The following is an 18,281-nucleotide window of genomic DNA, read 5'->3' as shown; positions in this document are numbered from 1 at the left end:
AGGAGAAACGTCCCCAGACTGCTTCCAGAGGAAAGCAATTGGGCCGCTCCTGAGGAGCGCTGATAGGGTTGCCCAGAGAACGAATCTCTGGACCCCTCATTACAGAGACCCCCCTCTGTCCTTGTAGGGGTGCCTTCTAGATTACTTAGCCCCTCTGGCCCGGGGAGTATACTTGTCACATATGTCACGGAAAGGACCCTGCGAGTTCTTGTGCCACATCTTTCCACTCCTCTGGTTCCTAGACTAGGGACGTTGAGGGGTGGAAAAACGTATGCCCATGGCAGACAGGGTCTTGCCGTCCTTCTCACACCTGGCCAATGTGTCTTTCACTTTCGGGCCGAAAAGTGAAGAAGCTTCCACTGGAGCACTTAGAAAGGAAAACATAAAGGGGTTTGCAAAGCCACAGAGGCACATACAGGCATGACTTCTTACAACACCTGAACCCACAGCTCTAGCCACTCCCCTAGTGGGAAATCAAACTCACGGAGGAGTTGGATATGGTTTCCAGGGTAGCAAGCTGTGAGGCAACCTTGTCACACACCTCGTCAGAGACTGCTCCTGCTAAGGTTTCGGACAGTTCACAGACTAGGTCTCTCTGAAGTCTGGTGAAGTGTGCTAGATAAGTCAAAGACCTAACAGCAAAGGTCAGTGATGCAAAGACTTACTTCCCAAATCTGTCCACAGACAGAGAGACTCCCTGTTTGGGGTGTGGAAAGTCCGGCTTTCCTTGGCAAGCTCCTTCTTTGTGGCAGCCGCCACCACCATCACATCTACTGGAGGACCCTTGGACCAATGAAGGTGCTGTTCGGGAGGGAATAGAATCTTGTCTGGTCTCCATGGGACTGGTAAAATACTATCAGGACTCTTCCATGCACACCGCACGATGAGCTAAAACAGCTCAATTGCAGGTGGGGTCACCCAGGAAGTAGAAGGTCGAGCACAAAAGCCTGCAGGAACACGGACGCCTCGGAGGAGGGGTAGGTGGGCTTCCAGTCACCTCTCTGTTTCCGTATCTCAAGGATGTCTCCAAAAGAGACATCTTCAGGGGGCGACTGTGGGAACCCTTCCCCTTCACTGTAGTGCGTGTTCTCGGTGAGACTCCTCAGGGGAGTCCACGTGCTTCCTCTTGCATGTCATCTTGAGTGGTACCTCTTCAGCAGGGGCTTCTAAAGAGGACTCCAAAGAAGGGTTACCCTGCAGTAGAGTATCCTGTGGCTCTTGTGCTCGATGTCCCGAAGTGGTGGCTTGGGTCAGCTGCAGCTCAGAGGGAGGACATAACTTTGACACCAATGGCTTGCCTGCAGAGGCAAGGGCCTCCTCCATCGCCTGGAAAGCCGGCCCGCCTGAAGAGGGATGGGAGCCCGGAACCAACAAGTAAAACCTCGAACTGGGGTCGCACCCCGCTCCAACGGGCCAGCTCCCAAGGACTAAGTCTCAAGAGGATTAGGTGTCGTGAGGACTCCTGGGACCACAGATGGTGCCTGGGGCAAAACCAGTGCCATGCTAAGAACCACAGTGCCTACAGTCCAGTCACGATCCTGAGAGAGGCTCACTTCCGACTGAACTGAAGGCCACAGGGTTGGCTCCATAACCATGGTGAGGTCCACCAGTGGAACCAAAGCAATGAGTACCAATAAGAGTGTCGGTTCCAGGGGCTTCGATACCTGCACAGAGGTCAAAGGAGGAGAATATGCTGGAGTCCGTGGAGAAAAACTCCATCTCCTGAAGGGATGGGAGTTTTGGAAGTTGTTGTAATTTCCTTGCCATCAGCAGCTGATCCACAAGACGCAACACATCCAATTCTGACAGGTTCCTGGTCGATCGTGTCGATATCCCTGATGGAGAGTCAGGTCATTTCAGGAAAGAGCTGAATTGCTGCCCAAAGAAAGGATTCACAGTGGGTGAATATCGGGTCTGAGTTGTATGGTCCATTGGCACCGAAGTTTCGGTGGAGACGTGTGGAGGGTGTGTCCACTACAGAGACTCCTGGAGCAGATAACAGAGGCAAGCTTGGTGCCGGGGTTAAGGTAAATGAAGGCAGAACCAAAGCAGAAAATGCAAGCTTCGGTATGGTTGTTGCCCTAGATACACTCGGTGCCGTGGTGGCTGGCACTGAGGACACAGATTTTGATGGCAGCGCCGTGGTCGGTACCACAACAGACAGTGTCGTGTAAGTTAATTTTGTTCCTGAAGCCGAAAAACTCAACTTTGGAATTTGTTGTCTAGGTTCCTGCTTTTTGTCCCTCAAAGGTGATGAAGGAACAGTGTGTGGTGTCTTTCTCTATTCTTTACTGGGAGGGGATGAGCCCTCCGACCCAGAAATAAGCCTCTGAAAAGGGTGTCCTTAAGGAGACCCTTCAAGATTAGTTTGTTTTTAATTTCGTTAAGGGTGCGGGAGCTAAACTGTTTACAGATTGAGCAAGATGGCTGAAGAGACAGGTGAGGAACAACCAGACAGTATACACAAAAGTCTTGGGTGTCTGCATTTTGTGGTCGCATTGTCTGAAGCCAGAAGCTCCCTTCTTCTCAGACATGATGCTAAAGAGATTAACAATCGACCACATTAAAACAACAACCAAAAAGGTTATAGAAAGGATTTTTTTTAATGTAAAAAAGAAGGGGGAAGGGAAATATCAACAATAGCATTTGAAGAGATTTACCACAAGGGTAGAGGGGAGAAAGGTCTTATACCAATGATGGTACTTAAAGACTACCTAGAACAGTAAGAAAACCAGTAACAACAATAACAAACAGTAAAAGAGTGGGTAAAATAACGATAAAATAGAGAAGAAAAAATATCAGGCAATACAAGTAATTGGAAAATTTTCAAAGTACTTAGCTGAGAGCTGGCTTGACATGGCTTTACGGCAATGCGGCAAACGAGATCTAGAGTAATAGGGAGAAGGGCATTTTGGCTAAAAGTTTAGCTCGAGAGTTTTTTGGCTGGCATGAGCTTGTTACAAGGCCAACTCGATTCCAAGGACAGAACAGACACCCATCAGTAAAGAACGAATGAAGATTAACAACATCAGCTCACCTTTTCCTCAGCCAAGGTGGACCCTGGGGCAGACTCAGTGACCTCTTTGACCACGTCCTGCTGAAGTCTGATCACATGTGCCATGTAGCTCAGCGCATGCACAGCAAACGTGACTGAAGCATAAACCCGCTTCCCGAAATGGTCCATGGCCCGAGACTCTTGGTCCAGTGGATGGATCGTAGAGCTCTCCTGAGTAAGCTCTTTCTTGGGGCTGCCACCACCACCATGGCATCAACCGGGGACTCATTAGACCAATGCTGCTTGTCTGATGGCGCACTCGGAATCCTATCAGTGCGCTTGGGGATGGGTTTGTGTCGGGTTCCTTCCAGCAACGAGATGTAATCAAATCCACAAGTGGATTCGTGGGAGGGGACACCCAGGAGATAAATGGTCCTGCTCCAAACGTCTCCAGGAGCACTGACTCATCCGGGTTGGGTTTTTGGAAGGGCCGAATTTGAAAACCTCGAAGCCGACACCACCCCTTCAGATCTGGCACTGAGGCTATGCCTCCGAGCTAGTTGGGGCCGAACCACTCAAGGCAATGGTCGGCGTCAAAGTACCAATTGGCACTGACCCCCTTGACACCAAAGGGCCTCGGACCCAAGGACTCCGAAGTTGCAGGTCGGACTGGGGAAGAAGCAATTGGCATAAAGGCGAACTGCATGCTCCCAGCCCCGGAGGGGGAGGGAGCAGGTAAGACTCCCATCTGAATGTGGGTCCAGATGAATTTCCTTATCATCCTGTCCACCTCGGCTTCACAAAGGCTGTGGGTGGACCGGGCAGAGGAAGCCACGGAGACAGGCCTGGAGAAGCGCCAGTGAGAGGCAGATAAAAGGGATCTGCCCCGAGAAACCTCCGGCTCCAGAGAAAAATGGGGTGGATGGAGCTAAGGGGAGCCTGGGCTGGGAGCCGGGCGAGACTTAGCCAGAGGTTCAGCCAAGGAAGCATGGTCGGTGGACCGCTTCCTGGGCCTATCCCGGTCTTTTTGTTTGTGCTTCTCCCTGCCCATGTCCCTCTTGGCAGGAGGTAGATTCCAGAGACTGGGGTGGAGGAAGAAGCAAAAGCCTCCGAGGAAGGAGACCCTTTAGGATCAACTTGTTCCTCCTGCCGATCAATGCGTGGGGGGTTGAATCCTGAACACATCGAACAGAAGGTGTCTAGGTGTGGGACTCCTAGACAAACCACAGAGAATGTGGCCATCAGAAGGCGGAAGCTTACGGTTACACTCTACGCATTTCTGAAACCCGCATTTCCAAAACCTTGGCTTGGGGGTCTCTGTCATGGTATCGGATGTAGCAACCGCACGCACACACACTACTATAGTAAAAAGGAAAGAAGAGGGACTTTTTTTTTTTTTTTTGTGGGACTACAGAACCAACACCTGAAAGCAAGGGGTAAGGATGAAATTAGAAATAGAAAGGGTCTAACAGAGCCAAAGAGAAGTTAAGAGGAACAGAGAAATTTTATTAATTCAATTACCAGGAACCTGGAGCAACAGACCACGATACTAGCTAGATGTGCAGCAAACGAGATGAGGGGAGGAGGGAGACGGGCATTATGGTTAGGGGAGGAGCTTGGAGCTGAATCCAATGCTGGAAAATGCGTCTGAGTCAGATCCGTACCAAATCCGATTCCCGCAGGCTGAAGATCAAATGAAAACAACTTCAGATCTTTAAATCAACAAACAATCGTTGCATTTCTCTGATATTAACAGTACATTGTAGGACACATACATGATGTTCTTATTTACCAGCGACTTACAATGACTGCCTTCTAAATAAAACTGCATGTTTGTGCTGCTTGCTGACCACTTGCTTTTTGAGTGGGAGGGGGGCTGAAACAGAGGAAAGCCATACTTACTCAGAGTTGTTAGCTGCAAAGCACTTCAAATGAATAGTAACAACTTCAGGCATTTTGTCAAATAGGAGACTTCGTTCGGCTTCTGTATAATGACGACAGTTTTCACAAAAATATTTATCTTGACCTACAATTCTTTCCACAGATGCAAACTGAGAAATGGCCCACTTCAGAGTCTTCTTCTCAGATTTCGGCTCTGGAGAAACTGTAAAGAAATAAAGCTATACGTTATTATGTAAGTCAGGGACACAATTTAAACACTTCTCTAATAAACATAGAAAGTTGCTAGAACTGGTTGTGCATTAGCATGCATTTTCTGAAGGATATTAAGTTCGAATGCCTGTCATTATTTAGTCCCTTCAACCCTCAACAATTTGCCAGAAAACTACAAATTTCATATGGAACAGACCACAAATATGAGGCAAAAGTCTGGACATTATGCAAACTTCTAGACAGTTGAGAAGCACATCTGTGAGTCTTCTAATTATTACTTTTTTACGCTCGAATAGATTTACATCTCATCCTCAAGAAATAACGTACACATACAATCCAGTTGTACGTAGAATCCCAACTTATGTATGAATTATAAACAGCGATTGCTGCACCATCATCACATTTTGCTGTTCTACGATTTCAGCTATAACTTAGATGTAACTGTACATTAAATGTGCTTTCCCCAAAGGCCCTGAGCAAGCACAATGGCACATAACTCTACAGACTTTTAAAAATGCAAAAGCAAATAAAAATACAAAATAAAACTTTCAAGAATTCATAAGACAGAAGAGCATACACTTTCACTACATAATCTTTCAATGAAAAAATGCCTACTGTCAAAATTTTCATCCATCCATAACATGAACACCATTCTAATATCTTCAGAATGCTGTAAGTTTATTATTCATCCACTCCGAGGACCTTCAACCCAGCTCCATTACAACCCTAGCTGTCATTGCAAAGTTAGCTGATCAAAAAAGCCTCCAATAACTACGTGTAAAAAAAAAGGCGTACTATATTACACTATCTGCTTACAGGTATACCATGGCAAACCATTTAAAGGCAAACTTGTGTCAAGAACATTTTTGCAATGTTATTTCCCTCTTTTTTTTTTACATCAGCTACAATAACTTACTTTCATGTACACTCACTTTCTGTTTTGCTTTTTTTTTTTAGTCTCAATTCTTGTTAAATGTACTAATGTTTTGTTCATGGCATCAAATTTATTAGCTTATAATAAGCCCAGAAAGCGATCATCATTGCAATACCAAATTCCACTAAATAGTTTCAACTCTATTTTACATGCATTCAAGTTCTGGCAAGACCAAAAATATGCTCCGTTACCCATATCCCCCCAGCAGTGGAATCTGCTTGAGATAACAACCAACCATTACTGCTTAGCTGTCATGTATATAAAAATGTGCAAACAGTTCCAAACATTTTGACTTGCCTACACTTTGTAACATCTTGGCAAATGCCAAACATCACATCTTATGTAGTTCCTTCTCTCTCTCTCTCTCTCCATCTGATCCTACGTCATTACTTGTCAGTCCTCAGCTTTAAATGCACTGTTTATTAACTTTGCAGTTCTTTGTGAATCACCTTTAGCTTACAAATAACATATCAATGACATTGGTAGCTTGTGAAGTTAATATTTCTTCAAAATCCACCCTCAAGAAATCATTAAACCAAATCTAATAAGAACAGGAAAAAATGATCAACCTGTGCGATGTAAACGTCTCACCAAACAAATCTAATGCACATTAAGTATATGTAAAGTTCATCTAAAAGGTTAGCGTGTCTGTAACAAAGATTTAAGGGGAAAGTACAGTCGTGTACACTTACCATAAATGTAGATGTTAGAGTGTCTTCACTGTTGCAGTCATGACTGTGGGGTTCTCCCCTGCCGGCAGGCAGTCCTCGGTCGGCCAGAATCCCAAAGTCTGGGTCCGGTGTCGGCTGTTCAACCATGCTCCCTGACGTCAGAGCGCCAGGAGTACAAAGCTGACAGCCGACGCCATGTTCTCCAGTTTTTCTTGCCCCAGATGTCAGGTGCTCCAAAATGAGTAAGATCCCATACCCTTTGCAAATACACCTCAAAAGAAGGGTGAAGAAGGGAACCACACAAAAGAAAAAATAAGAGGGGACAGGAGGGAGGGAAACCCAGACTGCAACAGTGAAGACACTCGAACATCTACATTTATGGTAAGTGTACACAACTGTACTATGTTCATCGTGTTTCACTGTTGCAGTCATGACTGTAGGGTTGAATCCCAAAGCAGAATAAAAGGGAGGTGGTCATAAAGAAGAGGGGGCGGCTAAAAGGCCCTGCAAGACAGCAGAAGCAAAGCCTGCCCTAGACTTAGAGTAAAGAGGTAGATTGTAGTGCTTGGAAAAAGTATGCACTGAACTCCAAGTTGCAGCTTCCAAAATGTCTTTGGTAGGAACTCCCCTGAGGAAGGCAGCTGAAGTGGCAGCAGCTCTGGTAGAATGAGTCCATATACTCCCTGGGATTTGCTTTCCATGGTGTGAATGGCAAAATCTGATTCCATGAGCAATCCATTTGGAAATGGTCTGTTTTGAAATAGCTTTACCATGGGAATTTGAAGCATAAGAAAAGTACAGTTTTGTACCTACCATAAATGTAGATGTCCGATAGGCATGCATCTGCAGTCCTTACAAATGGGTTGCCCTGTCGTCAGGCAGCCCTTCGGTCGGCCGGATTCCAAAGTCTGGGTCTGGCCTCGGCTGGTGTCGCACTTCACCCGACGTCATAGCGGCAGTTCTTCGGGTATAAAGGCATCAGCCGACGCCATTTTCCTCAGTGTTTCTTGCCCCAGATGCCAGGTGCCCTCTAGGAAGGCTAAATTTGGATAAATGCAAATGGTTCCAAACAGTAGAGAGCAAACAAAAAATAAGCATGTATGTACATATATACAAACAAATACACCATAATAGATTCCCCCAGCTAGCTACAAGATGGGCAAATACCCTAGGAGTACTACAGAGGGGAAGGAGGGTGGGTAATCCTGACTGCAGATGCATGCCTATCGGACATCTACATTTATGGTAGGTACAAAACTGTACTATGTCCTTCAAGGATGCATCTGCAGTCCTTACAAATGGGTAGAATACCATAGCCAAACTGGGGGAGGAGGAGAAGTAAGATTATGGTGTAGTTAAGATCCCTTGCAAAACAGCAGTGGCAAAACCTGCTCGGGATCTGGAGTATAAAGGTAAATTATAATGCTTGGCAAATGTATGCACGGAGCTCCAAGTAGCAGCCTCTAAAATGTCTTTGGTAGCCACTCCTGAGAAAAGCTGTGGTAGTGGCTGTAGCCCTTGTAGAGTGAGGCCTGATGTTTTCTGGAGTTTTCTTCCCATGGTAGGAGTAACAAAATCTAATGCAATTTCCTATCCACTTAGAGATTGTCTGTTTTGAAATTGCTTTTCCTTCCATTCCTGTTGCATATGTTACCAATAGCTGGTCAGTTTTTCTATTGCTCTTGGTCCTGTCCAGGTAGTAACGTAATTGCCTATGTACATCCAAGGTATGCAACAGTCTTTCTCCCCTGTTCTGTGGGTTGGGGAAGAATGTAGGTAGGTGGATAGCTTGATTTAAAGATACCCTGGAGACCACCTTTGGCATAAAAGTAGGATTAGTTCTCATGGACACTCTATCTTGATGGAAGATCAGGAAGGGCTGTACTGCCATTAATGCCTGTAGCTCAGATACCCTTCTTGCTGAAGTGATTGCAAGCAGGAAAGCAGTTTTCCATGATAAGTATTGTAATTCTGCTGTTGCTGCTGGTTCGAAAGGAGGGAGTGTCAACTTTTCTAGCACAAAGTTCAAGTCCCATGCTGGCAATGGTGGCTTCCTAGGTGGTTTTACATTTTTAATTCCTTTCAGAAACTGCCTGAGCAGAGGATGTGAGAAGATTGGAGGATCCAAGTTGAATTCTGCTGAAATAGCTGATGCATGAATCTTAATGGAAGAATAGGACAGGCCGTTGTGGAAGAGCTCTGCCAAGTATTCCAGGATGTTAGCTATGTTTACCAGTGACACATTCTCTCCTTTTGCAGTACTCCAAATGAGATATCTTTTCCATTTTGCTGAATAATTTTTTCTTGTTGAGGGCCTGCGAGTTTCCAAGATAATGTCTTTAACCCTTTGAGATAAATCTGGGTTATTTGGTCTTATGCAATGTTCCAGGCAGCCAGCTGCAGTGTTTTCAGGTTTGGATGCAGGGTTTTGAAGTTGTTCTGTGTTAACAGCAAGGGAACTAGGGGCAGAGGCCATATTTGTTCCCGAGACATACTCCTCAGTAATGGGTACCAATGTTGCCTTGGCCAGTCTGGAGCTATCAGGATGATCCTTGGACGGCCTTCTTTGATCTTCAGTAGCACCTTGTGCATCAAAGGAGGAGGTGGGAATGCATATGCTGTCAGGTTTTTCCAACTGAAAGATAGGGAGTCCATTTTCCAAGCAAGTGGGTGGTATGTCCTTGTGCAGAATTTTTTCAGTTGGTGATTGTGTGGGGATGCAAATAAGTCTATTTCTGGTAGTCCCCATTTCCCTGTAATGGTTTTGAAGATGTCTGGATGCAGCATCCATTCGTGGGCATCCGTGGTAGTTCTGCTTAGGATATCTGCTAGTATATTTTCTTTTCCTGGCACAAAAATTGCTTGTAACTGAATGTTGAAGCTCAGTGCCACATTCCAGAGGTCCATTGCCATCCGGCATAGAGGGTATAAATGTGTGCCTCCCTGTTTGTTGATGTACCACATAACTGTGGTGTTGTCTGTCCTTATCAGCAGTTGGCCCTGTCGAAGAAATGGTCTGAATCCCTGAATTGCCAGTTTTACTGCCAGCATTTCCTTTTGATTTATGTGTAGGTGCAGCTGGTCTTGAGTCCATAAGCCTTGCATGCACTTGTCCAGCATGTGTGCCCCCCAACCGAGGTCGGAGGCGTCTGTTGTGATGGTCTGGCTTGGTTGAGTGCTGTGGAAGGGCAGTCCATTGTTTGATTGACAGGCCTGAGCCCACCATTGGAATTCTTGCTTCAGGCATGGAATTATTGGAATTTGGGTTTCTAGGCTGTGCTTGTGCTGAGACCATAAATTCCTTAGGTACCACTGTAACTTTCTCATATGTAGTCTGGCATGTGGAATCAATATTATGCAGGATGCCATGTAACCGAGAGCTTGCAGGACTTTTCTTGCTGTTGGCTGGTTCTGCTTTGTTAATGCCATGAAGTAGAAAGGGAGTTGCTCCTGTTTTTCTACTGTCAGGAATGCCATTTGTTTTGATGTCTCCAGATCTGCACCCAAGAAGATTATCCTTTGGGATGGTATCAGCCTTGACTTTTTTATATTGACTGTGTATCCCAGGGCTTGTAGTAGATGAATGACCCTTTGCAAATCTTTTGTTAATTTGTTTTTGTTGTCCGCTTGTAACAGGCAGTCGTCCAGGTAAGGGTAAATTTGAATTCCCTGAAGCCTGCAATGAGCAATTACTGATGCCAGGCATTTCGTGAATACTCTGGGCGCAGTAGATAAGCCAAAGGGCAATGCTGAGAATTGATAATGCTCTGATCCTGCAAGAAATCTGAGGTATCTTCTGCAATTTGGTCGTATGGGGACGTGCAGGTATGCCTCCTTGAGATCTAGAGTTACCAGCCAAGACTCCTTGCCCAGCATGGGAAGAAGCTGCTGTAGGGTCAGCATTTTGAATTTTGGAACAATGAGGTATGTGTTTAAAGCGGACAGGTCGAGAATAGGCCTCCATTGGTTTTCTTTTCTTGGTACCAGGAAGAGTCTGGAATAAAATCCTTCCCTTGTTCCATAGATGGTACCCTTTCTACAGCTCTCATCCTTAGTAATTGAGTTATTTGTTCTAGAGCTTCTGTCTTCTGATTTGGAGGTAGGTTTGGCATTCCTCTCTTCCTTGGTAGAGTATGGAAGTGAAACCTGTAACCTTGGTCTATTGTCTGTAAAATCCATTTGTCTCCTGTGATGTAATGCCAGTTTACTGAAAATAAGGCTAGCTTCCCGCCTAAGGGTGCCTCTAGTTGTTCCCTGGTAGGCGGTGCCAGAGCCAAGTCACTGTGATTGTCCTGTGGAAGTGGTGGTGGCTGGATCTGTGGCTGTACCTCGCTGGTTGTTAGCCTGCCACTGACGTCCCCTGTAGGCACCTCTGGATTGACCCCTGCCTCTTGAGCGTCTATTCCTGCCTCTCGGAGCTCTGGAAGTGTCTGGAAAGGACCAATTCTTGGAAGGCCAGTTCCTGCTAAACCTTGGAGGCTGGAACTGCAAGAAATCCTTGACTGTCTGGACAGATTTTGCTTTCTCTTCCACCTTCTTCAGCACCTGCTGTGCAGGGGAGCCAAACAAATTGAGCTTATCCATGGGAGCATCTAGGAGCTTTGATTTAACATGGTCTGGTAAGGACTGTTCTTTTAACCATGCATGCCTTCTGATCACTGTGCCAGTCATGGCTGATCTAAAGGAAGCCTCCAGTGCATCATAGCCGCATTTTAAGGAATGATTACTGACCTGCTGAATGTTATGTACCATTTCCTGTACAGATTTTTTGTCTAATGGTTCATCCGAGGACAGTTTTTTAGTTAACTGGTCTAACATAAATTCCTGATACTGAATCATGTGGAATTGACAGTTCAAGGCCCTAGCTGAAAGAGTAGCAGAAGTGTAAACTTTTTTACCCCATCTCTCTAAGGCCCTAGATTCCCTTTCAGAGGGGGTTTTTGGTAGAGGTAGCTGCTACAGCCTTGGGTCCCTGGGAGATAGATTTGGGATCTGCAAAAGGGGCCTTATACAAATGATAATGTGTGTCCGGAACCCTGTAGTACCTATCGGGCTTAGCAGGGGCCGGAGGAAGAGAATCAGGAGCAGTACAAGCATCATTAAAAGCATCATCCACAACAGTAAGTACTGGAGGAATGGCTAAAGGCCTATGCTGTGGCAAATGCAAAAGGTTCTAAGCCTTTTCCTAGAGTCTGAAAAATCCTGGCCCTGCCATTGAAATTGTTCCCTCATAGCATGCAAGGTTTCCCCAAAAGAAAATTCCTCAGGCGGAGAGGCAGTAGGAATGGACTCTTCTGCATCAGAGTCCTCATAAGGAGAAAAAGGGGCCTCTGGAGGGTCTGAATTATCTGATTCATCAGAGGAGCCATCTGAAGAAACTGGCTCAGGGGCTCTACTCTAGTCCTCTTCTCTGGAGGTGGGTGAGAGGCCCTGTCTGGATGTGGTTGGGATCCCCGGATCAAAGAAATGAGATCCTCTGCTAGACTAAGCATTTGTGAACTAGAACTGGGCCTGTGAGAGGGGGTCTTAGCATGCACAGTTTTGGTAGTTTTTGCTGCTTTAGCCCTGGCAAAGGCCTTAATCGACATGGATGCAGGAGGCCTAGCAGCTCCATGTGCAGGGGTAGAAATATCCAAAGGGATAGTATCGGATAAATCCTGTGAACCTGCAAGAGCAGGTGGGATTTCAGTAGCAGTTTCAGCCAAGCTGGATGAGGCCTCGTAAGTGGCAAGCTTTCGGCCGAAGGAAGAACCGTGGACTCTGTTTCAGCGAAACAGAGACACTCGCTGTTGCTTAACCGCGGTTTCGGCGAAACCATGGACCGCGAGTGTCGGTCCTTTTCCTTGCGTTTTTAGAAATTTGCGGTCGGAGTATCCGGCGGCATAATGTAAGCAAAAGCGGGCGAAAAACTCTTCAGCAAATTCCGACCGACGTCTAAGCGTTCATCGGTTGAAAGAAGCACAGGCTAGACAAGATGCTACGTCGTGGTCTGGGCCTAAGCAAGGTAAGCAGTAAGAGTGGAAATCTTTATGAGGTATTTGTTTCCCACAATTTAAACAGTTATTCACTTTTTCTGACATCGGCTGAGGCAAGAAAGAGTCCCCAACGGGGTACTTAGCTTTTTAGAAGTCTTCGGTACTTGTAGTAGTAATCTCTGGTTCTGACCGACCGGCACTTGCGAACAGCTTCTGCTTCGGGCGCCACGCGGCAAGAAAGACCGAGGAAAATGGCGTCGGTTGATGCCTTTATACCCAAAGAACTGCCGCTATGACGTCGGGTGAAGTGCGACACCAGCCGAGGCCAGACCCAGACTTTGGAATCCGGCCGACCGAAGGGCTGCCTGACGACAGGACAACCCATTTGTAAGGACTGCAGATGCATCCTTGAAGGACATCAAACAATTGCTCTGATTTCCTTGGTTCTGTCCAGGTAAAAACGTAGTTGTCTGTGTACATCCAAGGAATGCAAGATCCTTTCCCCCTTATTTTGAGGAGGGGGGAAAAAGGTTGGCAAGTGAATAGTTTGAATTAAAGCCACTTTGGAAATCACCTTAGGCATAAAAGTAGGATTAGTCCTTAAAGACACCCTGTCTTGACGAAAAATAATATAAGGTTCCACAGCCATGAGAGCTTGCAACTCCGAGACTCTCCTGGCAGAGGTCAGAGCTAACAGGATAGCTGTCTTCCAACCAAGATAAAAACTTGATGTCAGCTGAGGCAGCAGGCTCAAAAGGAGGTAAGGTAAGTTTTTCCAAAACATAGTTGAGATCCCAAGCAGGAATGGGAGGAGATCTAGGGGGCCTTAAGTTCTTAGCTCCTCTGAGAAACTGTCTCATGAGCTGGTGGGAAAAGATTGGAGGGTCTGTATTATAATGAGCAGAAATAGCAGAGGCATGTATCTTTATTGAAGAGAAAGAGAGACCCTTATGTAAGAGGTCTGTCAGGTAAAGTAAAATTAAAGGAATGTTAGGAATAAGAGGATCAGAATCCTGAGCCTGCATCCAAGAACAAAATCTTTTCCATTTTCCCGCATAAGATTTTCTAGTGCTAGGACGTCTGGCTTCTAAAATGACATCCATAACCTGCTTGGGTAGGAGAGAATGAATCAAAGACCCTGGATTAACCAGGCCGCCAGGCTGAGAGTTTTGACATGGGAGTGCAGAACCTGACCCTGGTGTTGGGACAGAAGGTTCGGAGTCTGTGGTAAAACCCAAGGGGGCTCCAGACAAAGGTTTTTCAGTGTTGGGTACCAAAACTGTCGAGGCCAATTTGGGGCCAGCAAGATTATCATCTTGGGCTTGTCCTGTTTGATCTTTAATAATACCCGTGGAAGAAGAGGAAGAGGCGGAAAGGCATACCCCGAGAGGTTTCTCCAACTGAATGATAGCGCATCCACTTTCCAAGCTAGTTCGTGGAATGTCCTGGTGCAAAAAATCTGTAGTTGATGATTGAGGTGGGATGCAAAGAGGTCTATGTGAGGACATCCCCAGACTGCTGCAATCATCTTGAATATTTCGGTGTCCAGCATCCATTCGTGTGGATCCGACAGGTTTCTGCTCAGACTGTCTGCCAGGAAGTTTTGCTTCCCTGGCAGAAACTGAGCTTGAAGGTCCAGTTTGCAAGCTAGAGCTGTGTTCCATAGATTCATGGCTAGTCTGCAAAGGGGATAGGAATGAGATCCCCCTTGCTTGCTTATGTACCACATGATTGTGGTGTTGTCTGTCCGTATTAGTAGCTGTCCTGGTTGTAGAAGATTCCTGAAAGCCAATAGAGCTTTCTGTATGGCTAACATTTCCTTTAAATTGATATGCAGGAGCTTCTGATCCTTTGTCCAAAGGCCCTGCAGACAGTTGCCCTGAAAATGGGCTCCCCATGCATAATCTGAAGCGTCCGTGGTTAGTATCTGAGTGGCTGGAGGCAGACTGAAGGGTTTTCCTATGTTTACAGTGCATGCCTTGGACCACCAAAGGAATTCCTTTTGGAGACAAAACAGGATGGTGATCTGTATGTCTAAACTGTGGCAATGCTGAGACCATACACTTTTTAGGTACCACTGAATTTTCCTCATATGTAGTCTTGCATATGGTACGAGAAGGATGCAGGAGGCCATGTAACCCAAAGCCTGCAGGAATTTCCTTGCAGAAAGCTGAGTTAAAGTTGCCAAGGTTTTGAAAGTTGAAGCCAGCTGTAATTGTTTTTCGGATGTCAGAAAAGCCATCTGGGTTGTGGTGTTTAGAACAGCACCCAGAAAAGTTATCTGTTGTGAGGGTGTCAAATTTGACTTTTTTATGTTTACAAAGAATCCCAGGAACTTGAGAAGGTTCTGAACAAATTCTAGATGCTGGAGTAAGACATCCTTGCTGTCTGCCTGAATTAGACAATCGTCCAGATAAGGGTAAATTTGAATTCCCTTGAGTCTGCAATAAGCTACTACTGGAGCCAGGCATTTGGTGAAGACCCTGGGCGCAGTAGACAATCCAAAGGGCAGCGCAGAGAATTGATAGTGTCTCGATCCGGACCTGAACCTGAGGTAGTTTCTGCATTCCTGCCTGATGGGAATGTGTAAATATGCCTCCTCTAAATCCAAAGTTACCATCCATGCATTTTTGGTCAGCATTGGAAGTAGCTGCTGTAGAGTAAGCATCTTGAATGTTGGTATCTCGAGAAAAGTGTTCAAGACTGACAGATCCAGAATGGGACTCCATGAATTTTGCTTTCTGAGGACTAGAAAGAGCCTCGAGTAAAAACCTTGTCCCATCTCTGAAAGTGGAACCAGTTCTATGGCTTTCAAAGCCAAGAGAGTCTCCACCTGGTTTAAGGCCTCTAACCATTGATGTTTTGGAAGATCCGGCCATCCGCTTGGTCTTGGTAGGGTATGAAAATGGAATTTGTAACCTCTTGAAACCACATCCAGAACCCACTTGTCTTGGGTTATATGAGTCCAATTTAGGTGAAAAAGAGAAAGTTTTCCTCCGAGTGGGGCTTCCAGGCAAGAAGTTCCTGCAGCCCAACAGAGGGAGTCATTGAGCCTGTTTTCTATGAACTTGCAACCTGTCCTCTCCTCCCCTAGGGGTGGAAGCAGTCCACTGTCTTGGTCTAAAAGAGGCTTGTGTTTGAGGCCTTCCTCAGGAGCGTCTGTACCTACCCCTCTGAGGCCTGTTTGAATTGGGAAAGGACCAATTTTTTGTAGGCCAATTCCTACTAAATCTGGGTGGCTGTACTTGTAAGAAATCTTTAACCGTTTGCATGGATTTTGCCTTGTCCTCCATCTTATCACCTCTTCAGCCTTAGGCCCAAACAAAACATTATGCTCGATAGGAGCATCCAATAACTTAGCTTTTACTTGATCTGGCAAGTTTTGTTCCTTTAACCAAGCATGCCTTCTAATGACTGTACCAGAGGCAGCAGCCCTACAAGAAGCCTCCGAGGCATCAAATCCACAGTGTAAACCATGCTTCCCAACTTGTTCAGTGGCATGCATTAAGTCATGTAATTCCTTATCATCTGCACAGGCAGAAATGGAAGCTAGCTTTTGTTTCAAAACAGACAGAAGAAATTGCTGGTATTTCAGCATATGAAATTGACAGTTTAAAGCCCTAATAGATAAAGTAGCAGGTGTACACTTTTTTGCCCCACCTTTCTAAAGATCTGGAATCCTTCTCAGAGGGAATGGGGTTTTTAGCAGTAGCAGCCTTAACCCCCTTAGGACCCTGAGAAATGGTTTCAGGATCAGCAGTAGGGTCCTTGCACAAAAACTTGTGGGAATCAGGAACCCTATAATATCTGTCTGGCTTAGCAGGAGCTGGAGAGTCCGGAGTTAAGTTAGCCTCCGAAAAAGCATCATCCACAATATCCAAAATAGGAGGGATAGCCAGGGGTCTATGTTGGGGAAGAAGAAGAAAATCCCCAAGTCTTTTCTTAGATTCTGAGTACTCATGTCCTTCCCAGTGAAAATGTTCCCTCATTTCATGTAAAGTTTCCCCAAAAGAGAAATCCTCAGGGGGAGAAGCTGAAGGAATGGATTCCTCAGCATTAGAATCCTCATAAGGAGGGAAAGAATATTCCTGGTCAGAAGAAGAAACTGAAGAAACAGAAGCCTGATCAGAGGAGTCATAATACACTTCCTGCCTTGGCCTTTTATCTGGAGGGGGATGTGAACCCCTAATCATATTAAGTAAGTCCTCCGCCATCTTAAGTAACTGTTTCTGAGACTTGGGTGCCGGATCAGAAGAGGCCTGAGCTGTAGTCTTTGATTTGGAAGGAGTCTTTGCCTTTGCCTTTATTAGAAGCTGAGTAGTCCTGAAAACCCCTTCGAAAGCTGGTACCTGCACAGTGGCTCCGGACCCATCCGAAGGAGCATTGTCCGAAGGTCCTGCAACAGAAATATTCAAAGGCCTAGTTGGCTCCTTGTGGGAGTCCGTTTCGGCCATCGGTTCAGAAATGGCAGACGACGGGGGCTGCAAAAGTGCCTCACTGACGACGGCCGAACCTGAAGCTGGCTCTGCTTGTACAATATCGTCCGATTTGGACCTCGGAGGCCTGTCTTTATCCTTGCGTCATTTGTGAACTCCGGTAGCCGGAACCGAATCCAACGACATTTTGTAATTAAAGCGCCTACCGAAGTAATGAAATGCAAAATCGTACCTTCGTTTAATCGTACGTTGATTGAATCTAAGCAGAAAACAGACAACTAGCTACGTCGTGGTCAAGGCCTAAGCAAGGAATACAGTAAGAATGAAAATCCTTATGAGGTATTTGTTTCCCCACAAGAAATACAATTATTAACTTTTTCTGACATCGGACTGGAGCAAGAAAAAAGTTTCCCCAACGGGGTACTTAGCTTTGAGTAGGAGAAGTCAGTCTTCGGACTGAAGTACGTTTAGCAAAAAATTGTCAGGAGTCAGCCGACTGGCAAATGCGAACTGCTATCACCGCACGGCAAGAAAGACTGGAGAACATGGCGTCGGCTGTCAGCTTTGTACTCCTGGCACTCTGACGTCAGGGAGCATGGCTGAACAGCCGACGCCGGACCCAGACTTTGGGATTTTGGCCGACCGAGGACTGTCTGCCGGCAGGGGAGAAAGTACAGTTTTGTACCTACCATAAATGTAGATGTTCGAGTGCTAATACAGCTGCAGTAATCACAGATGGGTTCTCTGCCGTCAGGCGGGTCCTCGGTCGGTCGAATTCCAAAGTCTAGGTCCGGCGTTGGTTGCTGTCGCTTTCCTTCCTGACGTCAGTGAGGCAGGGGTATATAAGACACAGCCGACGCCATTTTCTTCAGTCTTTCTTGCCCAGATGTCAGGTGTCCCCAGAATGAAGGCAATATATATATATATATATATATATATATATATACATATATATATATATATATATATATAAATTATATTTATATACATGCAATGCAATATAATCAAAAAACAGTAGTTGCAAGCAAATATACCATAGAAGGATAACCCAAATCAGGTTGTATGAAGAAGGGTTAGACCCTAGGCCTTTACCAAGAGAGGAAGGAGGGAGGGAAACCTGTACTGCAGCTATATTATCACTCGAACATCTACATTTAT

The 18,281-nt window shown here is 45.8% G+C and overlaps 1 protein-coding gene across 1 annotated transcript in view; it reads right to left on the bottom strand.

Moving 5' to 3' along the window:
* USP1 (ubiquitin specific peptidase 1) overlaps positions 1–18,281 on the bottom strand; it is a 1,001,653-nt gene that overhangs the window by 235,700 nt on the left and 747,672 nt on the right. The window contains exon 7 of the mRNA XM_044086802.1: positions 4,898–5,099. Within this exon, the coding sequence (XP_043942737.1) occupies positions 4,898–5,099 (202 nt within the window). The remainder of the gene's footprint in view (positions 1–4,897; positions 5,100–18,281) is intronic.

Source organism: Protopterus annectens, chromosome 10.part0, assembly GCF_019279795.1.
Source record: "Protopterus annectens isolate FY-2018-M chromosome 10.part0, PAN1.0, whole genome shotgun sequence".
NCBI lineage: Eukaryota > Metazoa > Chordata > Ceratodontiformes > Protopteridae > Protopterus > Protopterus annectens.
This window is presented reverse-complemented; position numbering and strand designations above follow the sequence as displayed.